General features: G+C 34.9%; 1 protein-coding gene across 1 annotated transcript in view; it reads left to right on the top strand.

The window, feature by feature from the left end:
• Window positions 1-19,680, top strand: part of LOC149284670 (paired box protein Pax-9-like) — a 28,221-nt gene extending 8,541 nt beyond the window's left edge. Inside the window, exons 4-8 of the mRNA XM_089496300.1 lie at window positions 4,035-4,106; window positions 4,773-5,399; window positions 8,553-8,689; window positions 18,720-18,945; window positions 19,583-19,680. Coding sequence (XP_089352426.1) covers window positions 4,035-4,106; window positions 4,773-5,399; window positions 8,553-8,689; window positions 18,720-18,945; window positions 19,583-19,680 — 1,160 coding nt within the window. The remainder of the gene's footprint in view (window positions 1-4,034; window positions 4,107-4,772; window positions 5,400-8,552; window positions 8,690-18,719; window positions 18,946-19,582) is intronic.
• Window positions 19,681-24,989: the final 5,309 nt, after the last annotated feature.

The following is a 24,989-nucleotide window of genomic DNA, read 5'->3' on the forward strand; positions in this document are numbered from 1 at the left end:
CTAGGAACCGTGTACTTTGTGTTTAGACGCGCAATTAAATGTAACAACTTATTTTCTTTTTTATCATCACCTCCAGTGTCGGAAATTTATAACCAACTTAATTGGTGATATCAACAAGTGAAGCTGATATTTCATCATTTAAAATCAATTTTAAATTCATTACCAATCCAGTTTTCTGGGAAAAAGCATACATTTAATTTATGCGCGTTATAGAATTGTGTTAATTTAAAATATTTTAGGAAAAGTCTTGTTTCCCAATTTCTTGTCAGGTTGACTGATACACTTAATAAAATGATACATTTGTTGATAACAAGCACACTGAACAAATATATATCATTATTTTGGGATTATACTGAAAATTTAATTTCTGAGCAAAATAAATAGTTACAATAAAATCTAAAATACATTTTTATTATAGTCCTCTAACTAGTTATTGACACTATCAATAATTTACAAAATAAAAATAAAAATTACCTGGGTCTAAGACTTACTGGTGAATTTATTTATGATGTAATTTCCAACTGCAAGCAAAAGGGTTAAATTGTTGCGAATTAAAGTGATTATTTGGTAAGAGACACGGTAATCAGATAAAATAAAATTCTTGCAGACCGTGCTGGATTTCCCAACTAATTTTCCGAATGTTTCGGAATTTTGCGGTAATATGCGCTATTTATACGAATTCAGGTTGCATTCCTTACTGTAAACGCGGGTGTAAATTGTTTAAACAAAGCATAGATCCTTACAAAACATATAATAAATACCTTATAGTAAAACAGCAAGGGTATACCCAGAGCAGGACTCTCTCCTCCTGTTAGGTTTTAAAGTGAGTTACTTTATTGTTTTCACTACTCCCTTAAATAATAGAGCTACATTATGTGCCAGCGCTATTTAAGTAATTGTCATATAATTTAAGGCAGAGTATAGGATGCAGCAGGAAATATACAATCAGTATTGGGATTAAAATAACGTAGATACACCATAGAATCAATAGTGTACCGGGGGGCATACACAGTGGGGAAAAGTACAGCACTGTGTATTATACGGGCTGTGTGTAAAATGCAATATCCAAGGCAAGCTTCGAATTAACAGATAAGGCAGAGAATAATATGGGCAACTCGCTGGGTTCATAGGTAAGTGTATATTTGGCAAGTTAACTAATGTATAGCCGCACATGTCCTGCCACTACAGAGGCTGAAATACACAGACACAGCGCTATTGCTACAGTAACTAAAATTAGTACAGTGTATTAACTAGGATGTAGTGCTATTAGTATAGTTGCTAAAATTCAGCAGTATAGTACAATTAGTACAATGTATTAACTAGGATGTACAGTACAGTGTGTAAAGTACAATAACTAAGATACAGCGCTATTAGCATTGTAACTAAGACTGTGCTCTTTGCAGTCAGTACAGCATGTACAGTAAGATGCAACGCTATTAGTACAGTAACTAAGACAGAGCGCTATTTGTAGGGTCAGCACAGTAACTAAAATAAAGCGCTATTTGTAGGGTCAGCAACGTGTGTATTGTACAGGTTATAAGGTGTAAAGGTAGAGGGGTTCAGATCAGCACACCACACAAGTAGTCAAAATACAGTTACAGCTATGAAAGATCTATTACAGATTTTGTGTGATAAAAACGTACATTTTGTTTGTATTCAATAATAATCGTATATAATGTATACTCTGTGTGAGCTAAAAATTGGCCTATGTTACTCTGAATATTGCACTCAATTTGGCATTTTATTTAATCATTATGCAATAAAGTTAGCCGAAAAATACGGATTTTTCCAGAACCCCACTTTCCTCCTAGACTCACATTTAGATATATTTTATATAAATGTGTCTTAAAATTTTGTTTTAAAAAGGGAGCAATTTGCTGTTCCTGACAGTGAACATAAATGTAAGGCACTTGTCCTGATTTAACATTAAATACATTCTCTCTAGATCCCCCACTTGTTGAGAGCTAATAGCACATGTATTGTTGGTTTATGCTAATATATGCTTGTTATTGGAATATTTCCCTGTTGCCCCTTGGCTCCCAGGGTGTAAAAAATGTGTTCATCTAATTAATTATCCTGGAAGACTAACAATAATTAACCTAATTACTGAATCATTCTAACAATATGTGTGTGCAATGTGCTGTTAAAGGGACCTGTGTTAATCATTTAATGCCTGCCAGTGAAATTAATCTTTTTGCCAGTTCAGGGCTAGTGTATATTTGGGTATCCCTTTCCACAAATAGAGGCTGATCTTTGGTCTGATTCAAGTCACTGTGGATGTGACCCCTGCTACCCCAGCCCACACTCAACAGTTTTATGGAAACATGTTGAGCACGTTTACTTCTGATAAACATTACCCCTAATCCGCTGGAGACCATGAGCAGTCAACTGGGCTTTTCCTACAGGATCACATCAGGAACACACATTGAGAAAAAGAATAAATGTAAATATATTTATACCCATAGGGGAGAAAGTAGGACAGAAAGGAGAGGGCATGAGATTATTACATATACGGGAGTTCTATTCAGGAAATAGGACAGAGTGGGGCTATGGACATGAATGCCCAAGAGAAGGCAAGGGATAATAAAAGGTAATCGGTATGGGATATTCCGGTATATATACATACACACACAAATGTATGATACATTTCACACATGTACACGATGGGTATATCGGATGACATATTCTAATTTTTCTCTTTCCTATTAAATTATTTCAATTTACTTCCAAGCCATGTGATATTTTAAAAATAGTTATTCTGTACTAAATTTCCATCAGCTAGCTTTAATAAAATATTTTATATTATTAAAATATTATTTTGAAAAAAATATATATGTTTTTAAAACAGCAAACAATTTTAATAATTAAAACAAAAACATAAATTAACAATATACAACTTAAAATTAAGTGCGTGCAAGTTCCTGGCTTCACAAAATGAAACTCCGTACAGTAGAACCCCTTCATTGCTGGTAGAATTTGGTGGTTTTAATTTGTTTTAAGGCGTAGTAATCAAGGGGTAAAAATGTATGTACATAAAATGCCTTTTACTTATATAATTTGTATAGTATTTCCCCAAATGTGGAGACTGGGCTCAATTTTGGTATAACTAGTTTATATAATATTTAGAATTAGTTAAATATATTAATACTCTGGTGCAGGCCTTAATGGGAAATATGACTTCCTTAAAAATAGATTGCACAAAAACTAGTTTGGAATATTCAAGAACGCAATATTTACTATTTATCAATATTAGACACTTATTATATGGCATCATTGCAACATTTCTGAAATGTCTAAATGATCAAAATGGAACTTTTTAAAATACTGTATAAATAAAGGAGGGAACATAAATTAGTCAAGTTACTTAAGATACTTAATATATTATATCAGTATAGATTTGTCACATAGAATGTATATGTATAGAATGTATGTTAAATTAGAGCTAGAACATGCTTGCATTGACAACTTTGTGGCACAGAAATCGTAAAATAAGGCAAGTACCTAAATTGTGATAAAAATAACTTTTAAAATTCCTCCCAATATAAATTATATTAGCCCTGATGGGTTATTCCATATGCAATGGGTTTATACGGTTTATAAAAGTGCTGTAGGCTCTTTCTACAGGGTGCCAGGTACAGGAGGCTGTTTGGCATATGAAGGGTTAGTTAATTACCTGTGCCTTTGGATACATAATATATTCCATTGTTATTTGGAATGACTTGCTTCTCAGAGGGTAAATATTCCTTTTCCCTCTTGAACTCAATAATCCAGGTGCTGAGCATGCTTGAAAGGACTCAATGGATGCAAGAGGGTTAAACCAGCACATTGCTGACTGTCAGCTCCAGCATCCAATCATAAGAGAAGAATTTGTTTAGCCAGCCCCTTTGTAGGTGTGACTGGCCAAAATGACAGTCCAGCTCTGTCCTACCCAACCCATGTTGCTATTAGAGGGAAATACAGAACTTAGCCTGTTGCGCCCTGAAAGAAAGGTACTTATTCACCTTAATTCCTGGGTTCCTGCTGCTGTTGCACAGTGCTGGAACCTCCAGTTACCTCTACCCTGATCCAGGAAGGTTCTACAACTGGATACCCCACACCAGTAATGGGTAAGTGCATCCGCAGTGATCATAAACCCCCAGGGCTGTCAAGGATGAAGTCCTCTTCTTATGAAGATCTCCTCCATGCTGTTTACATTGCCCTGTCCCTACAAGCCAGCAGCAAACATGTTAAGGATCATTAACAGAGAGGAGCAGTGGTATAATAGCTAGCTGCTTCATTAGCAATGTACTTCCAACCAGTTTGCTTAACCATTTGAATACCAGTGGGGCATGCAAGGCACAGCACACCTAAAAATCCAGATGGTTGGGGCAAGTGTTTTTCAACCATCTCACTTCCAGTGGATATAAGGACTGCACTTAAATCTATGGTTAGTGAAGCAAAAATGTTAGGGCAAATGACAAGTTAAAAAAAGAAAGAAAAAGATACAGCTATAGCCTGGAGATAAACACAAGCATTGTGTATTTAATAATGACTCATTGTTTGCATTGTAGGACTATTCTTTTTACAGTGCATACTGTCAAATGTGTGTGATCATGTCCTGTATTGGTGTGTGTATCTTGTAAATCTGACTATTTTTGAGCAAATAAAAAAAAAAAGCTTATTTTCTAGATCATTGCCATTGCATGTCTTACTGTAAAACAGGAAAACCGAGTTTGTACAGGAGCAGGGAATGTGTTGAGTAGCTAATCACGTTGTTTCCATTTCTTTTGAAGAACCTGCTTTTGGAGAAGTCAACCAGCTAGGAGGGGTTTTTGTCAATGGAAGACCTCTTCCCAATGCCATCAGGCTAAGGATTGTGGAACTTGCACAGCTAGGAATCAGACCCTGCGACATCAGTAGACAGCTAAGAGTGTCCCATGGATGTGTCAGCAAGATTCTAGCTCGCTACAATGAGACTGGATCCATTTTACCAGGGGCTATTGGTGGCAGCAAGCCTAGGGTAACTACCCCGACTGTGGTTAAACACATTAGGACCTACAAGCAGAGGGACCCTGGCATCTTTGCTTGGGAAATTAGGGATAGACTCCTGGCAGATGGTGTTTGTGACAAGTACAATGTACCTTCAGTCAGTTCTATAAGCAGGATCCTAAGAAATAAAATTGGAAATCTATCCCAGCAAAGTCACTACGAGTCTCATAAACAGCATCACCATCCTACAGCCCACACTGCACTCCAATACAACCACCTATACTCCTACCCCAATCCTATTGCTGCAGGAGGCAAAGTACCGACTCCTCCTGGAATGGCTTCCATACCCACTACTATGGCCATGCCAAGGACTTGGCCTTCGTCACACTCAGTTACGGATATATTGGGAATTAGGTCCATCACAGATCAAGGTAAGTTGTGCCTTTAACTGAATATATACACACAATAAATATTATACCTCACTCTCTGTCACCAGTATATCTGTACACTTAAAGCATTGAGAGAAAATATAAAAAAAAAAGGGTAATTGTGTCTATTCAGCACCAAGAAACCACATAACCTTCAGGCTTAAACCTGAAGAATCATGTAATCACAATGTAAAAGCAGGTTCAAATGTATCCAGAAATAAAAATATAAAAATGTAAAGAAAATTTACTCATTGGTATTCTAAAATTCATAGAATGATGTAATTAAACTTTTATATATACAGATATATATAGTGTATTAATGGTAAATTATAATTTGTAGAATATAATTTCATTTTAATTTATTAGTCATAATGTAATTGGAAGGGAATTTTACGAATATATCTTAAACAAATTAGTTAATCAACACGAAATATTTTTCTATTTTATATTAAAATGTCTATGTTTTCTAAATAGAAAAAATTAAAAGCACTTTAGGTGACATGTTTTATGGAAGTAAAAATAAATAAAACACTTTATGTATTGGTTAATTATCGGTTCATGTCAACACTAATAAAAACGACTTAATGAAAACTTTCCCGATGAAACGTAAATTACAGAAAAGGGAAACATGTCTGGGAGAATTGCAGCTGGCATTTTTCACAGATTTCAGAGATGTATCCTGCTCATTTAACCCAGGGACTGTTTACAGGCTCACTTTATGTCCCTCTATAATACCTGTCGACATCCTACGTAAATTGTATTTATTTTATCTCATGTCTAATAAATTTGAAGAGTTAAAAAAAAAATAAAAAAAATTCTCAGGGACTGCAGATTGTATCCAAACAGGAAAAAAAAAGCATTGCACTTTTACTACAAACTGGAATTTGTCAACATAAATGCCTGCTGGAAATTAAAAAAAACGTTTCACTTCTTTGGTTTGTGCAATCAGACTAAATTTACCCAGACAGGAAGTTCAAATGTCAGATAATTGGTTTCATTCTTTAGGCACACAACACGACCCTCTGGGCATAATCTGACCAGGAGAAGAGATTTTCTGTTCACCTAGAGACTCATTTTCTGCTTATTTTCTTCCTCCCTAATCCGTAGGAAGAAAATGTATGTATTCAAAAACTTCAGCTGATTTAAAAAAAATAAATATAAAATCTCATCCTGTGATAAAGCCTCCAACGTCACTGTCCACAAAATTTGTTTAAAAAAAAAACACAAGCCACTTATTTCAAATTGCTCAATTTCTATTAATTGCTCAGTGAAAGTTTTTTTTAGATGGGTTTATGTCTCCCCATAAAGGCAGCATTCTCAGTGCTCCCTCGGTATACAGGGAGTATGATTTCCTAAGGAGATGCAAAAAAAAAACAAAAAAACGAACCTAACATTGGAGAATTAGATTACAAATTGGGAATGTTTTTAGATCCCTCTAATGGTTTCCTCTTTTATTAACACCACATTTGGCAGTCAGGCCTCCAAGGGAACTGTCTGGTTTTGTTCCTCTGGTAGTCTTAGTTTTGGGGGACGAATTATTTAGGACTGTATGGCAGCCCCTACCAGGCAACATGCTCAATTGCATATTTTTTATTTTGTTTTATTTTTTGCTCAATTGCTAATTTATTTTACAAAAAGATTTGCAGATACAAGTTTAGCTTATTCTCCTACAGAATGTGTGAATTAAATGAAAGGGTATATTATATATATATATATATATATATATATATATATATATATACACACACACACACGTTTGTAAAATAGAACGTAATAAATGTGCTTTAAACAAAAGATATTTAGGATTGTATTATATTTTAAGGAAGTAATACTGAACCAAGTTTTCGTTAAATATGTATAAAATGTGCGTCCTAGTAGGGTAGTTAAATGTAACAATACCCCCACACAAACAAGCTAAATATACGGTACAAAAAAAAAAAAAATATATATATATATACATATGCACACACGTATACACAATTCACAATGCTCATCATTCCACAATGCTTATTTTTATATATTTTTTAAAATGTAAAAGCAGACTTATAAGCCATTTCTGTGTATATGTATAAACATATATACACATACTCACTGTAAAATAAACATTTTTGTAAAACCCTGGAATCCTAAGTATTTTTCAGATTTTTAATCTTTCCTTGCAACACACAGACAAAAACTACCGCAAGACTGCAACGGTTGTGAAAAATAAATACATTTTTGGAAGTTTTAAGCACAGGGCTAGAAGATGCACTAATGAGTTTCCTCCTCTAACTAGGTGCTGTCAAGTCCAGATTTTGATTAATGGCTCTGTGATTAATGACTTGGGTAATTTTTGTACCATTTAAGTTTCTCTTCTTGACAGGAGATCCCTTCCTTCCCCTACTGCAATCCTAAGCATTTCTCCTAAATTTCTACAAAATGCCCACGTGAATGTTTTGCTGATTACTTCATGACTGGTTTCCTATTTTTTTTATTTTGATCTGTGAAATTCACACATTGGGAAGGACATATACAGGGCATTATGCATAAAGCCAAGATATACACTTAGCCATAAGTGCTCCAGTAACCGCAATATTTTAATAACCCGATTCCAAAGCCTATAATTATATCTGTGGCGGCAAGTTCATGCACTTTCTGACCCTGTGTGGGTAAAAAATATGACATGCACTCCAAGTACCCAATGGGTGACTGGTTAAATGCCCCCCAAGAAAAATGAGGGTAGCAACTTTCCCCTAAATCTGTTGATTGCGGACCAGTTTTCTGAAATTTGAGTTCTACTTATATTAAAATAAACGCATAAAAGAAGTTTTGCAGTATATAGTAATAGCTTTTGTTTTTACCGTTTATTATTTATTTTTTTTATATATATTTTGAATTAGGCAACGTTATTAAAAAATACTGCAATAATCACACACTCTAGACTTCTCCCAGCCGTGAGTGTATGTATGTGTGTTTATATAATATATATTAATTATAAAAGTTAGATAGGGCTCACAGTGCAACTATCACCATAAAAATAAACAGGGTATGTAGACTGCAGGGCTAAAGTGAACGTCATCTCTGGTTTGCTAGTATAGACGGATAACTAAAAGCACAGTCTTTTTTTCTTTGCTACCTGATGATGCCCCAGTTCTAACACTTGTCCATTATCCCCAGTTAGTGACACTTCCCCCTATCACAGTCCCAAAGTGGAGGAATGGAATACCCTAACCAGGAACAGCTTCCAGTCCACCCAGCACACGATCAATGGGCTGGAGAAGGCTTCTCTGGATCAAGAAGTCAAATACAGCCAGGTAAGGAGTATCACATGGAATGGAGCATCTATACTCATTGTATTGTGTGCCTTGCTTCAGTTGTTCCTATATATATATTATATATATATATATATATATATATATATATATATATATATATATATGGGTGCGCGTGTGTGTATTAATCAATTTGATAGATATAATATACATCAGACTTGCATTAAGCAGAACGACAAACTCACACATACACACTTTAGGCTACTGTGTAAGTAGCTTGTGTATGTATATTAATGGTATAGTTTTCCTGCAATGTCTTGTTAATAACAGTAATACCATAGAGATGTCTATCTAGATTAATTCAGAACCTGGATTAGAACAATTAATCCTGTGCTGTTTAGGTTGTGCTCTAATCATAAATGTGCAACTAGGTTTCTTGGTTGCTTTCCTTTCTGTTTCTCATTAGTACAGTGCTTTTTATGTTACTTTTCCTTGCCTTGTATAATTGTGCATGCTGGAGCATAACGCATATCGTTACTCTTTGCAACAAGGGAGGACATATTAAATGCACATTGCTCAACACAATTATAACTTGTATTTGTGATCAATTAGCTATAAACTTATTTGGGAAATATATTTAATTAGTAAAGTATGTGGACTTGTCTATCCCACAGTAAAGGTTCTATTCATGGATATAAATGCTATTTCCCCTTTTAGCTTTGGAAACAATGTAAAATATAAATTAGTTACAGTTCTGCAGAATATGATAGCAATATATAACCAATACTACTACTACTACTAATACATAAATTCTCTATCCATAAACAGGAGGCATGATTTTGGGGGATTCTGAGATTTATGTAGCCTTTTATATACATGTACAGGATACATAGATAAAGAGTAGGGTCTTCTTAATTTCAACCAATCATAGAAAATATATTGTTTTGAATGTAAATTTCACAGTATCCTGCTTCTAAAACTTGCCCTGGAGTTTTTAGATAGATTTTGATATTTAAGTCTTATAAATTATATATATATATATATATATATATATATATATATATATATATATATAATCCATATAATAAAATATTTGCTTATAAAATAGAAAAATAGATAAATCACTACTGCACTGTACTGGAGATACCAAAGATCTAGAAGCAGCAACTTTTCCAAAATCCAATCAAAATCTTAATTTTGTACGCTTGCTCACATTAGTCTTATTTTTAGTCAATGTCCATTAAATAAATCCACTAAATTGACATATAAGAGCTACTACCACTCCATTAGCATGATTTAACAAAGTAAAAAGTTTATTTCTTAGGAGGAAAAAGAGGTGATAATCTAAAAGGCCAGAGGCAATGTAAGGACGTTTTACTGAGAGGGTGGTGGAAAAATGGTGCAGTCTCTCAGCAGATGTGGTATATGTTAATGAAATCAGGGCTTAAGGGACAAGGAGCTACATGTTGAGTAAGACTCATTACATGACATGCTGACTTTTCAGTATTTACTTCTTTGGAGCTGTTTATAAATATGTCCCTGTGTTTTTAATGTATTTAAGACAGTGTTTGGTGATCAACAATTGTTTTCTATTTCTTTTCCTCGTTTGTTTATTTGGCTGAGTTTATGCAACAAGAGATGAAGGTCCTTTGTCCTTCAGAGTGCATTAATTTCCATAAATTTCTAAGGTAAAAACTGTAATATCCCTTTCAGGGATGGAAGTGAGTTGTACTAGAAACTCATAATATATATATATATACATATATACACACACAGCAGATATCTACATATTTACTAAAATATATAGTTTATCCAATTTAAAAGGATGGCCTTTAATTTTCTATTTCTATTGTCAGCACCCAATATTTTAAAATGTATTTTCTCTGACTTAATATAATACATTTATAGTTCATCCAGTTTTGTAGCTAGTAGAAGAAAGAAAGCTCACTAGTTCACTTAAAATATCATGCACCACCATTAATATATAAAAAGCTAGCTTATTAGAAGCAGATTTGGTAGAGCAGGGAGCTCACACTCTTCCCTCCTGCACAATTCTAACACCCAATAGGTGTTTCTGAAACAGAAACATAGAATTTGATGTCAGATAAGACATTTTCCCTGCTTTAAAGACTAGTTTACTGGTTTTATAAGGTAATATTGTTGATTACAACAAATTGTGTAAAATACCCTAGATTGTAAGCTCCTTTGAGAAAGGCCCTTCTTACCTTTTGTTTCTGTAAGTCAACATTGTTATTTGATGCCCTTTTTGTTTTGTCTACCCATTGTACGGCACTGCAGAATATGATGGCGATATATAAACCAATAAAAATATATATATATATAGTCAAACAGGAAGATATGTTTGATAATAAAGTAGTAAACACACTAAAGAATATATGCTCGGTTGTTTAGACACCGGATATTACATCTGGCTAATACCTCCTTAAAATCAATTTTCTATTATGGAACAAGTTCCCTGAAAAAATCTATTTGTTTGTACAATACTTTGCAAAAATCTAAGTTTGCTTATGAGACCCTCGACATGCTACGCAAAGCTAAATAATTTGTTTGAGTGGCGCCCACAGTTTACCCCAACTACAAACCGCTCTGTGTAGCTTTATTTATGTAATTATGTAAATTTTCTTTTTTGCCCAAAATAATGGAAAATAGTTGGAGCTACTTTAACATTTCATTCATGATTTGATGGGGTCATGGATGAAGATCTTAGATGTTTATGGATCCAGTTTAAAGCAAAAAAAAAAAAAAAGCCATTTTCTCCTAATTCAATCAACAGTAAAATATAAAGTTACTATTAGGGTGTAAGAAGAGAGATCCAGAGAAAATCTCCTAAAAATAAATTCAATTCATTCTTAAGCTGATTATTTTTTTTTATAATTATTTTATCTTTTTATTTTATTTTTTTAAATAAAAGTCAGTGCGCCAACCTTTGCAAGTGGCCTGATTAATGTATATGGCCATTATACAGTAGGTGTGTATATACGCATATATATGCCTATATTACATATATTAATAATGTTACTACATATATGTCTAACTGGACATATATATTTGAATATTTTTGGCTAATTTTTTCTTCAATTTTACTTTATCTTACAGTTTTCTATAGGCTTGGCTTGTATACTCATTACTGTTTCATATAGATTACAATTGAAATAATTCTATATTTTTTGGAATAAATGTCTCTATTCAACTTTGTTATTTTTGTGTCCATACTTGACACTGTTGCGAATGGAGGGCTGCGCGCGCCTGTGAAATAATTCTGTAGCAATATGTTGGTGTAATAAATTAAAACTGTTACAATTGCTATTGAAACATTCAGTTAAATGCGTTTGTAACATATGTCCCCATTCTGGCACTGAAAAAGATCTGTATAAATTAAAGAGGGGTCTTGTACATGCAAAAAATGCAGATTTCAGTAAATTAACAAGAAATCCGATCATTTAATAAGTCTTGTTTTCCTTCCTTCTTGCTCTTTTGTTTTTTTTTTCTACTTTGTTTAAATTAGCCGGGCTTAATTCACTATACTCACTAAAGTAAGATTCTGCAGGAAAGGGTTTGATTAAGTTGATACTTTTTATAGGGAAGACACAGAAAAGATGTAAAGTAACATGTCTTTGGGGCCTCAGAGGTCTCTAATCTATCTGAGGAAAGGGATCAACTTCAACTAACGACTCTGTTTTCTCTTAACACTATATCCATTTTTCTTATTATGAACGGCCAACACTTGTAAGCATCTTCTGCAAGAAGTGCTGAGCCGGCATAATAGTTCAGTTAGTGAGATGACGTCAAAAGAAATCTCAATGATAAGACCTTAATTTATACAGGGCCAGCTCAGCCCTTCCTGCAGCAGAGCAATGAATAGGGAAGCTGAAACTGCAGCTCTCCTGCAAGCCCACTGTTTAGTGATTAAACCGTAATGTCAATAAGACGCAATAAACAAGGTATACATGAGATGCACCGTGCATTTTAAATACATGCACGACTTTGAGATTATTGTTGCAGAATCCATTTAAAGCATTTCCAAATACAGGGATTGATTTCACTTCGGTTCAGTTTTATACTCCTTTGCTTATCTCTTTGATTCTCCAGATAATTGCATTGGTTGCTGTAAGCAATAAACTACAATTGCATAGAAACATGATGCAATAAGACAAGCCCAACTGGTACGATTATAAAGACTCCGCTTTTCAACTGTGCTTTGATCAATAACAGCTTCCCTAATCACGTTGAAAACAGCAGGCTGTTCATATATTGGCTACATTTGCTTTCTATCTATAATGTCTGTATTCTGGGGTTAGATGGCATTTAGTTCCACTTTATAGTGACATGCTATTAATAGTCTTCAATAAATCTATAAAAACTTGCATTTTCTCCCAATATATTTTTAATTTATACACATATATATATATATATATATATATATATATATATACACACACAATTATTATTACCTGTTACATTACTTCTGAGGACACGTTACACAGACAATTAATATTCATAATTTATACAAGTAAACTAGTTATAAATATAAAGAATTAGCACACGGTTAAAAAAAAACGTAAGCCATAATTTTCAACATACATGGAGAGGCCATTAAGTTGCGTAGTGCAACATATAGAAACAAAGTGGAAAATGATCATTTTAATCTCCAGGACATTTGGGGATCTGACCCATTTCCACAGTAAACTCTCCATTGTTTAAAGGTTCTGTAGCGTTAAAATTAGGTTTAGCTCTCCATGGGTGGCGTTCCCTTCTATGTTTTCCTTGCTTGTCTATCCTATTTCTTGCTGTGAGACCCATCTTTTTATCCTGTCCTTTTCCATTTACCGCTATATGTTGAGACGTCTTCCCTTTACTTCTTTGAGCTTCTCGACACTAAACATGAACATAGGAAGCCCTCAAAGATACCGCAGCCCAATCCACTTCTGCCCAAATCATTATTTGCCTGCTGTAAAGACTCGGACCTTTATCAGTTGCTGGTCTCGTCTTAGATTCGGGAGCCACATGCCTACCCCACCCCCCCCATGCATGTTCAAATTCCCTCGCTGTATTAGCCTCCACCACTTCTACAGGCCAGCTGATCCACCTATTTTCCACTGGGGCGATTTAATAAAACAAACGGAACCAAGTCACCCAAGTTTGGGCTGTTACGCCACTCTCTCAGGCGATGTCCCATGTCCGATAAGCACACGTCAGCTTCTAAGTTGCCTGGAGAGACACTGATGTTCTCGATATACCACCTTGGCCAGGTTATCCTCTAAAGAAACCTTGTTGCGAGTAAAAGTAACCGAGTTATCACCCTGGCATGTAAATACACAAACAAGTTAGAATGTGCAAATATTGTCTATTTTTGTTTACAAACCGAGATAATATATATATAATAAAAATAAAAAGTATCTTCACCAGGCAGCTTCCATATTTTATTAAATTCTTGGTTCATTCAACATTTCTATAAAGATCCCCCTTAAATGCAATTCCCCACCCTCTAAGGATCATTAGTAAGACTGTGAAGGTCTATGTACTGTGACAATTATTTGTTGAGTAACAGAAACTGGGAAGCGACAACTCCCTTCTGTGCTTAGCTCAACAGCCTCCCAGCAAAAGTGGCATTCATTCATACATGGGAAAGGAATAAAGTTATCCTAGATCTATGATGAGGCCAAGGACCGATTTAAGTCCAAATGGGCAGACTAGACGGGTCTTATCTGCCATCAAATTCTGTGTATGTATGTATATACTTATACATGTATATATATATATATATATAGGGACATGGTAGTTACAAGATCCTATTCTTTTCTTGCAGGGACTTCAATGCATTTTCCCTAGATATAGAGATATATAAGCACACATACTTGTTTCTTGCCATTAAAAACAGGAAACGTGCATATATGAGATTGTTTCTGGAACAAACAAAAAAAAAAAGCTTTTTCTTGGCGTCTTCCAGCATTCTGCAACTGCACGCAGAATAGAATAAAATGAACTGATGTACACTGGCATAGTTTAAATAACTATTTTCACGTCCTGGCACGGATAGCATGCTGTAGGAAACGTTACATTAAAATATTGAATTGATGGCTCTTTGGATTCTGTTGCAGCGTACAACACAAAAAATATATATTTTTACTAAGACATCTTGGCATGTGTTCTTCATTTAGTTCACTTATGAAATCCTTATCTTTTCAGGGTTTTTTTTTGTCCTATGATTTATAGGACAGGATGCCTTTAATGCCATTAACATGGCTTTGTAGACTTTTTTTTTTTACACTAATAGAAAAGAATTTAAAATTCAAAAACCACATGCATTTTCTTTCTGGGTAATTTGAGGACTGAGAACTTGAAACAGTTTAACCTACTTTAAAATATATTTTATTTGCTACCGAGATATATTAAATATTATATTTTATATTATATATTACATTTTTACGATTGTCAAGTGATCAGAATAGGCAGGGAACAGTTTAACCTGTTTTAAACTATATTATATTTGCTGCCGACAGATTAAATATATTATAATATATTCTATATATTAAATCTTATTTGTCAAGCAATCAAGAAGGTACCAGCAACCAGAATTTCAAGGTCAAGGCTTAATAAACCAAATTGGCGACGGAGACTTTATCGACCTTATTGCATAGCATCAGTCATATCTATGCAGAAGAGACCTAGGTTGTCCCAAAAGCTTGCAATCTTTCATACTTTATTTAGCCAATAAATGTATTATCTTTACCATCTTTTCTCGCTCTTTATACGGGTAACACGGTAAAATTCTTAAAATAAAATCTTATTTAGTGGAATTTGGGATTCATCCGACAGACTGATTAGCGAGGGTATCAATAAAGGTAACTTTGAAAAGTATAATTATTCATTCCTTTTTGACATAATTCTACCAATTTTAATTTAGCAAAATGAATGACGTTTTTTAGGAAATGTCAGTCCGGGCTCTTAATTTGTAGCTAATTCAGCAAACAAAACTAAAAACTAAAGATAATATAATACACAAGTGTGATATATATATATATATATATATATATATATATATATATATATATATATATATATATATATATATATATATATATATATTACACTTGTGTATTTATATATTTATATAATAAATACATGTTTGCAACTTCCTAGCAAACTTTAAGCATAAGTTCTGTAGCCACTCTTTTAGCCCAGATGTATCCGCTCATTTTTAACTAGTAAATGTTAAGTTTTGTTGAAACTTCAAGGAATTGGAACTTTTTACACCTTTAGAGATGCTGCAAGCTGCCTGGCTCAACTGCATGAAATGGAGAGATAAGTGTAAGAGTTAAATTCAAACGGTTATGGCCAAGTATTTTTTGTTCTTTGAATTTTTGAAACATTTTCCAATTTTATATGTTATTTATTTTATTTTCTTCTACTGTACACCTGGTCCTTTATATTACATATTTCATATTAATTGTGCACATTTTATTATCACATTTTCACAATTCTATCTGCCCGTGGCGGTTATTTCCCAAAACATTCTGAACAATTTATTTTATTTTTTTTTACTTGGTTTTAAAATATTTTATCTTGGCCATTTCTAACCACTGCATTCTGAGAATAGCTTACAAATCGGTCATTTGCACTGGAAACAATTTTACTTCAATCTTCCTCATTCTTATAATTAACATTTCCACAATCTCTCCTACAATTTCAGTCCTAATATCTTTCTACTCATTCTAACCACTGCAATTTGTTACTTCTTACAGTTAGATCTCGAGAATCAAGACTCCTAATTGTAAACATTCTAGAAAGTTTGACTTTTCCTGTTTATTCTGACCATTGAATGATTCCCTTTACATCAAAGAACTTTCGCCCGCTTATGCTGTGCATTCTACATCTGTATATTTTAGCATAACATACAATTATCCTTTAAATTCTAGAAAATCAAGCCACTCACCATCTTAAGTAGCCTGTGCATATATTCTTAATGTGTTATTTTCAGGGTCTTTATGCCATAACATGCGTATTTTAGACCAGTGTCCTTAATTTAAAGGTTTTGTGGATTATATGTAGAGAAACAAAGTCTACAAGTGTAGTGATTATAAGAAAAGAATGTTGATGCTATTATTCTGAATATGTGTGCATTTATAGGATTTAATTTATATAATAAAATATAAGTTGGACTCATTTTTGAAGCTTTTTCTCTTCAAGGTCTCTAAAACAGTATATTTAAATGGAGGCATTATTAATGAGTTGGAATTCTATACTTGATTTGTTCCATGAGTCAGAGCAATGTTTTTGAACATTTTCACCTTGACGTAACGTTCTGAGACCTCTTTAATAGCTACCTAGGGGGTTTATGATTGTTTCAGGTAGACCCACAACCTCAATGAGCATGGAAACAGCCAAGACCGGCCTTATTAGATAGATGACCTAGGCAAGTGCTCAACAGATTAGTTTTAAGCCACAATATGCTGAAGCCGTGAGCTGCTGTTGATTTTTGTGGGTTAGGTGATGGGAAGCTGAGCTCTGCCTTATTGCAGAACATAAGCTGGGCCCAGGAACCTCTTTACAGGGTTGTCCAGCAAGTGAAATTCCAGGTGCCAGGATGCTATCCGTAGTCATCATAGCAACTTGATGCCAGAGTTTTGTCAAACACCTGGTTTAGGTGACTTTCAACCTGAGCAGGTGGAGGTTGCTGCCTCCAGGTTCTTTCCAAAGTTAGCAAACCAGTGCATACAAGAGATGGGCACCATAGATCTAGTTTGCCTACATGCTAAAGAACCTAGGGTCAACCCTCAAAGCTCAGCAGGATCAATACCAAGTTCGATATTAATTTCCATTTACCTTATTCATCCAGGAGGATCATTGAGTATCTTCCACCATAGCGAATAATGAATGGGGGTAGCAGCCAAATTTGTATAGTTACCAAACATAACTTGGCTTCATAAACTGGTGGACACGACTGGGTTTTATTATTGCTAAAACATTTGTAATCTTTCCCTATAGGTTAGTACAAAGGTAAGAAACATTTCTTCAAGGGCCAACAAGGAACCCCAGAATTCCATTTGCCACAATTAAACTGCCCTACTGGATGGCTAGACATTTACTGTTTAACAAGTCCTGGACTGCATATCAAAAAATAAATTAAAGGAGCAACGTTGGAACAATTAATCTCACTGCTCTAAAGAGAAGAAACTAGTTTAAATTCTTCTTTCATAGATTAATGCCTGGGAAGGAAGGGACTCATTGGTTTGTTCTTTATATATAATGTCATGAACAATCTTTCCTCATCAAAGAAAACAGAGCCTCTAATCCCACCAAACAAATCCCCCCTCTTCCTGAAACAGAACACTGATGTTCTCCTGAATTCAAAGGTATTTCACCTGCCACAGAGGATTCTGATGCTCTTTTAATGTCCTGCTGTTTATCTCAAGCCATCTAAAGCTATTTCTAAATAAGCAGAATACGTTGATCTGTGTGGCTCAGTGGCTTAAGTTTAAAGGATCCTTTTGTGCGAAATCTTAAGGTCACAGCTACTATACAAACATTTCTTTGTTTGTGGGTTTCTCAGGATGGCAGTTTTAGCCCATGTTGAGTATCTCCTCAAAGTGTCTATCTGGATAAGAGCTTTACACTCACAATGAAAGCCTTTAAGATCTTCTCATTAGATACAGATACTTCACTAATAGATATTCCAAGCCCACCTAAACGGAACTTTACCACGGATTGTGGAATACTGGTGATATCGTAAAAAAAATTTTTTAAAAAATACTTCAAGTTCAACAAGGTGTCCTGCGTGGACCAACCTCCCATGCAATGTAAGGAGCTCCCAAGTCAACTGGATTAGGTCAGGTGGAGGGCTTATTACTGTATACAGCGCTGGGGATTTATGCTCAAGGTAAAGAAATATTTCCCATGGGACTTCCCAATTAAAGATACCATTCAGCTGTTATTGTATAACATGTGTTCTACAAAAGGTAATTAACTTGCCCATGTGTACAAAAATGTGTATATAGTACAATAAAGATGGAGATTATTTATGTGATTATATGATCTAATTCTCTCTTTTTAGGCAGCCAATGGTCTACCAACAGTTGGAGGTTTTGTGGCTGCTTCAGGAATGACTCCATACCCCACAACGGCTCCAGTGTCACCCTACATGGCATACGGTACTGCAGCACCAACAGGCTACGTGACAGGACATGGATGGCAACACACAGGGGGTACTCCATTGTCTCCACACAACTGTGACATCACTGCATCGCTATCATTTAAAAGCATGCACACGGCACGAGAAGGTAATTTACACCAAGAGAAGTTACACAGGTGCTTATATGAAGATGCAGGCATATGGGGTAGACAGAAGGGAAACAAGTAGAACCAAGAGAATTGCAAGCCAACCCAAAGAACACGAAGAAGAAAACATGTTCGGTGGACACTAGTCAGTGCCGCCAATCAGGAACTGCACATTAGTGTACATATTACACTGGACACCCTGGTGGCTATAAGTGAAGACATATGTTAAAAAAAAAAAAAAAAAAAAAGGGGGGGGGGAGTGGAGACCCAAAGTAGTCACATCAGCTCAGTGGAAATTATCCCATTGCCAGCCCTCTACCAATGATCAAAAAATACAAAGCATCCATTGCATCCATGTAATATTAAAAGTTTAATTATAGCCCGAGATTCAAGTTGCTCATATATATATATATATATATATATATATATATATATATATATATATATATATATATATATATATATATATATATATATATGAATACTTTATAACATTCTCAAACATGAGAATCCCATTGCATATATGTAAGCAATACATGTATAAATAACACATTGTTACCTCTATTTGCAAGCATGTATCTTTTCTTAAAGTCTAACATTTCATAAAATCTAAATAAAACTTTTTTTTTTTTTTAACAGCAGAAGAAACTAAGGCTAACATCCAGACACGCAAATCTCCACACTCTTATCACACAGCCGCACGCCACGGGACACTTGCTCATATGTCAAGTGCATAAAAATGGAGATGCTTTCTGCACAAGGGTACATCAATATCCCTTCAAAACCCGTCACACACCTTGACTCCACAACACCTGGAGCTTTTCCTGAGATATGGTTAAAAAAAATTGGATGTTAACACCAGGCACACGGACATCTGAACAACTCGAGATACATCCAGGTGCCCTCTCAATTCAAGGTTAACGTGAAAAGGTACTTTCGCTGGGAAGACTATTAAAGAACCACCTGCGATGCCATTGAGCTATATGTCAGCATCCTTTATTGAGCTAAGAGACTCGGTGAGAATTCTAGAGATGGTGTGGTTTCGGCATTTAATAAACAGGACGTTCTCATGCAACGCAAAAACAAATCACTAGAAACTGAATCTTAATGTGAAGAGGAAATGAAGGCACATTGGACTTATACCTCAGGCTACGTACAGCTTCGCTGATTTTTAATGGCTAAAAATGAGGTCAATGGGTTTTGAACCCACATTACACAACGGACATCAAGGTCACTCAAAGTGGCCAAACCAGATGAGATCTGAAAGACTTCTTCAAATAGAACATTTATCCTACCCGCCGTTTACTGTAATTCAGAAGGTCTCAGCTGATCACTACCAGGGTATACATGATAGACACCTACGTTGGCAGGAAATGTGAAAAAAAAAACTGTGTTGCTTGTTGTGTCCTTTATAATGACTTCAATCAGGTCCTTTTCCGATAGTATGAATGGGGTGGGTAGGGTGGGTTTAATATCTTGGTCTTTATAGCTAACATGGTCTAGATAATTGATAATTCATAAGACTAATTATTCAGTCTTTGGAAAATGACCAATTTTTGCTAAAAAACCAAAACACAAAACCCTTAGGTTTTGAAAATGTTTATGTTTTGCTCAGCATTAGATGGCCAAACAATGTGCTTGACTCACAAGGTTTGTATCGCCTGGTGTGGTTCCCAAACCCACATAAGCCAATATGGATTTATTAATTGCTACCAGATGGTTAAATCATAGCACTTAAAGGTTTGAGTCGTAACTCCAATACATGTACAAATCTGGTTGTAATGAGGGATATTACATAAGGTCTGAAGAAGGTTAACCCACCTAATACATATTTAACTGTTATTTCAGGTCATGGGCACTTAATGTTGAGTTGGTTCCAATAATTTGTTACAGACCATAAGAGTTCTATGATTCCCAGATACTCCAAATGAGAAATATGCCATCACAGTTAGGAATGCATTGGATAGTTTATGTTGGTGAATGCCAGTGCCCCTCTGTTCTAGCTCTGTGTGCTTTATGCTGGATATGCAATAAAGTGGAAGGACTTGTCTTTGTAACTTGAATCTCTACTGTTATAATAAAAAAAAATACAACATTATAAACGCAATACTATAACTAGTTAACCAATAGTAAATGACAATAAAATATGAATTCAATGGAAGACATTAACATTCTACATATGGCCTCCTAATGTTAAAAAGAGATGCTTTTCTGTTAAGGCATATGGTCAGATAAGTGACTTGAGTTGGGTTGAGTATTCCCCAAAACTATTGAGACTCCAGATAAAAATAGTTATGGAATAAGCAAGTCATTTGGCGTAAGACTGATATGTTTTAAAAAGGGCTATATGGACGTGGGTACCAGGGAGAATTAGCATATTAGCTTTAACAAGTGTTTTGGTTTTATAGCCGAGAAAATGTCATTGGTGCAATACTGAAGGGAAGGAAAAACTTTAGCCAGTATTTCTCATTTTTTGGCGAGCCAGTCAGAGCAAAGGATTGGGCCTAGCTATAATTATCAAAAGTAACATTTCTAGAATTGCTCCTTAAACATTTTAGTAGAAAAGACCATTACTTAGCTGGCAATGCTGACTTCAGCCTAATCCCAAACATATCAAGTACAAAGATGAAGATACACCAGTGACATCAGACCTATATGCGCTTCGTATGTACAACAGTGATGTCACAAATGGAATCCTACCTGATAGGCTGCTCAGTTTGGCTGTGAATGCCGATTGGCCCAGTCTGTTTTATTCAATGTAGGGTATAAAATGCATGTCACTTTTGGAGTCACAGTTCTAAGTATAAGACGCATTGTCCCTGTTTTCAGTAGACAGCCTGAGTGAGACCTCTGTCTCCATCACACTAAGGTAAAACATGGTCTTTTTGTTACATATGTTATAAAAGTTATTTATCGTAATCAATAGCTGTTAAAATGATTATTTAGGATTATATAAGTAAAGAGTTGGGGGAATAAAAATACATCAGATAACTTTTTGTTATGCACAACAGTGTATTCCGGCCAAGGCCGACTAGGCTTGATAAAATGGGTTTTCTCCAATAAACCAAAAGGCACAATACAACATACCAGGACTGATTTATATAAATATGAAGCATAGGATTATGTATATATGCCCACCAGCCGTTAATATAACACTGACTTGAGTACAAGTTTCTTTCTTGTTGACAGATTTATCTGAATAATCAAACATTACACAATGTAAATACATAACCAGTTACATACACCATTAAACAAAGCCGTTCTTCTCCACATAGACCTAGGAGACAGTATCTATTTTCCTTGCCAATGTCACATATGCAAATTAATCCACTAATTAACATAATGGGCTTTAGAAGTCTTAATTCAAGGTCAGAACAACTGGACTCAGGCTCCAGGAAGAACAGTAGCAGATTTTATAGTAGTTTAGGTTGAGAAAAGCCTTGCGTCCATCCTATTCGTATTCCTTGTTTAACCTGTATGTCAGCAATTTAGAAACGTGCTTTCAATGGGGAAAAAGATCCTTCTTGACTCCAAATGGCAACCAGATCTCTACTTGGATCAACAAGCACTAAATAAATATTAATTCCAATACTATCATACATAGCCCTCTTTTAAAGGCATCCAATGTATTTGCTAGCACCACCTCTTAAGGCAGTGAATTCCATACTTTTATTGTCCGTACTGTTAAAAATCCCCTCCGCTGTTGTAGGCTAAATCTTAAATTAGATTTTTGTTTCTGATTTGTGCATATGGGTCAATGGAACATTAAATTCCCTTAAATCTGTTTGTCTAATACATTTTTGAACCACCCGAATATTTCATAGTTCTAAATATGCATTGGTCATATGTGACATCACGTGTCAAGTGGAGACCAACACTAGTGACATCGGAGGTCAGCGGTATATCTGGCCCTCCGCAACTACTGCCGTCACGGCCAAGCACCCGAATATGATGTTATATTCATCTTTTAAAGGCTAGCGTTTCCATTTGCTGCATACTCTGTTCACCATATTGTAAATGGGATGATTTAAGAGATCCCATATTTCCCTTGTAAAAGTCCCATTGAGCAGCGGCGGCACCTGTCCCCTGGTTTTAAGACAAAGGGACTGGACCTGCCGCCCTAGGACTACTCTGCTAAACGCCATGTGCTTTTTGTTTGCATTTACAAAATCAATGCATTAGCCGCTATTGGTTGGAACTAAATAATGTGTAATTAAACGGCAATCCTTTCATAGACCGCAATGTGGAAAAAAAAAGAATACATTTTTCCTCCACGTTTTTAGTCTATAGGAGGGCTGGGTTGGACAATGCCTACTTACCCAACCTCTATTACAAAATAAAAGAAAATGAAAACCTCTTTACCAATAAATTCATTTTTCATTACTCTGGGGAGAATTGCTACAATATTCTCCGACAAGAGGAATCAATAGTTATTAGATAGAAAAGGAGAAAGGCGCTTTGGGGATTATAAAATCTTTTCATTTTATAGTTTATGTAATAACACAGACCATGGAGTACTGAACGGAACAATAAAACATTGTGTAAATCTATAAAAAATATGACGAAAGAGGTAGATTGGCAGAACGACTCACCTTCCTCACTCCGTAGCATGCATATATATATATATATATATATATATATATATATATATATATATATATATATATTTTTTTTTTTTTTTAATGTGTTTATACATATACCTTAAGTGTAGTAAATTACATTTATGGACGGAAATAAAATTTAAATATATTGCATTCATGGGACATATTCACACACAGGTGTACATTTCCCCTTTACCCTCACAACATATTCATAGACGCTAATGGCATTCGCACAATACCTTTTGTTTTTAATCGTACGCTTTAGTTTGTCGACAGATAAGACCCATTCAGCCCATCTAATTTGCCAATTTAGCCTTTTCCACTTCTGCTGTGTGGTTGTTCAGATTACCTACCTCCGTTAAGCTCATAAAACTGAATTTTTGGTCATGTTTTATATGCAAGCCATCATCCCTTTTGGAGTATGACAAAACATTTTTTTACAAGTCCTGGAAATGTTACAAACAACTTGGATTAGTGTAATTTAAGGTTGAGACTAGAATTCTCCATTCCTGCCAGATAATATTCATCCTGCTGGCCTCCAGTGAATTTCAAGCAGAGTTTAACGTTAAGCGCTAAATAGACCAACATTTTGTGAGAACATTCATGTTTTCGGCAAATCTGGTTTAATAAGAAATAATAAAACATACGAATAGTATATTTGCTTTTTCATCCATCTTATTTAAAAGGCTTACATAGCCAAAAGTATAATTATACATTTGCTGACGAGGACAAAAGAATCAGAGGTGTTTCTATCTTAGAATGGAATTAAATTAAATTTTGAGTATTTGTTACAAAAAAATATAAAAAAGGTAAAAGCTCTACAATGTCAGAAAGAATATTTAGTGACTTTTGTTTGACAACAGATGCCAAACGAGGATGTCCCATAAAGGTGTGCTAAATCAGTACAATTTTAACCACATGGTCTCATATTCTTCCTTAAATAAGAATATATAAATCAAGGCAACATTTTGTACTTTGTTATGGCTGTATTCAGCATGCCGCTACTTTTGAAAAGTATTCTGTTAAAGCCACATGAAGTTGAAGAAAAAGCAGTTGAAAGGCTTGGCAGTTTGTTACAAAGTAGCCAGCCGTGCTTAACAGAACTGGGCTACTAAAGTGACATTCTATTTCAAGACTTGCTCCGACCATTGGAGTCAAAAGAACATTTAGGATTGTTTAACAACCTTACACGACCGTCCATTCCTGATTCGTTTAATTTTGCCATAGCCGAAAGCTTTAAAATACCACTTTTCTTTGTTCTTCATAGTCAAGGAAGGTAATGATGTCGGGATTTGTCCTTAATATTTTGCTCTTTCCGAACAATTTCATATGGTTTACCCATTGGTTTATAAAATCATTTCTGTGGCCCAACTCTTTGAAGACCAAGTACTTTTTTCACGTGTATTTCTCTGTGGGCTGCGGTTCTCTAGAGAAGATGAGAACCC

Source organism: Sceloporus occidentalis, unplaced genomic scaffold, assembly GCF_023333645.1.
Source record: "Sceloporus occidentalis isolate IW3139 unplaced genomic scaffold, rSceOcc1.0.p SCAF_89, whole genome shotgun sequence".
In the NCBI taxonomy this organism is placed as follows: Eukaryota; Metazoa; Chordata; class Lepidosauria; order Squamata; family Phrynosomatidae; genus Sceloporus; species Sceloporus occidentalis.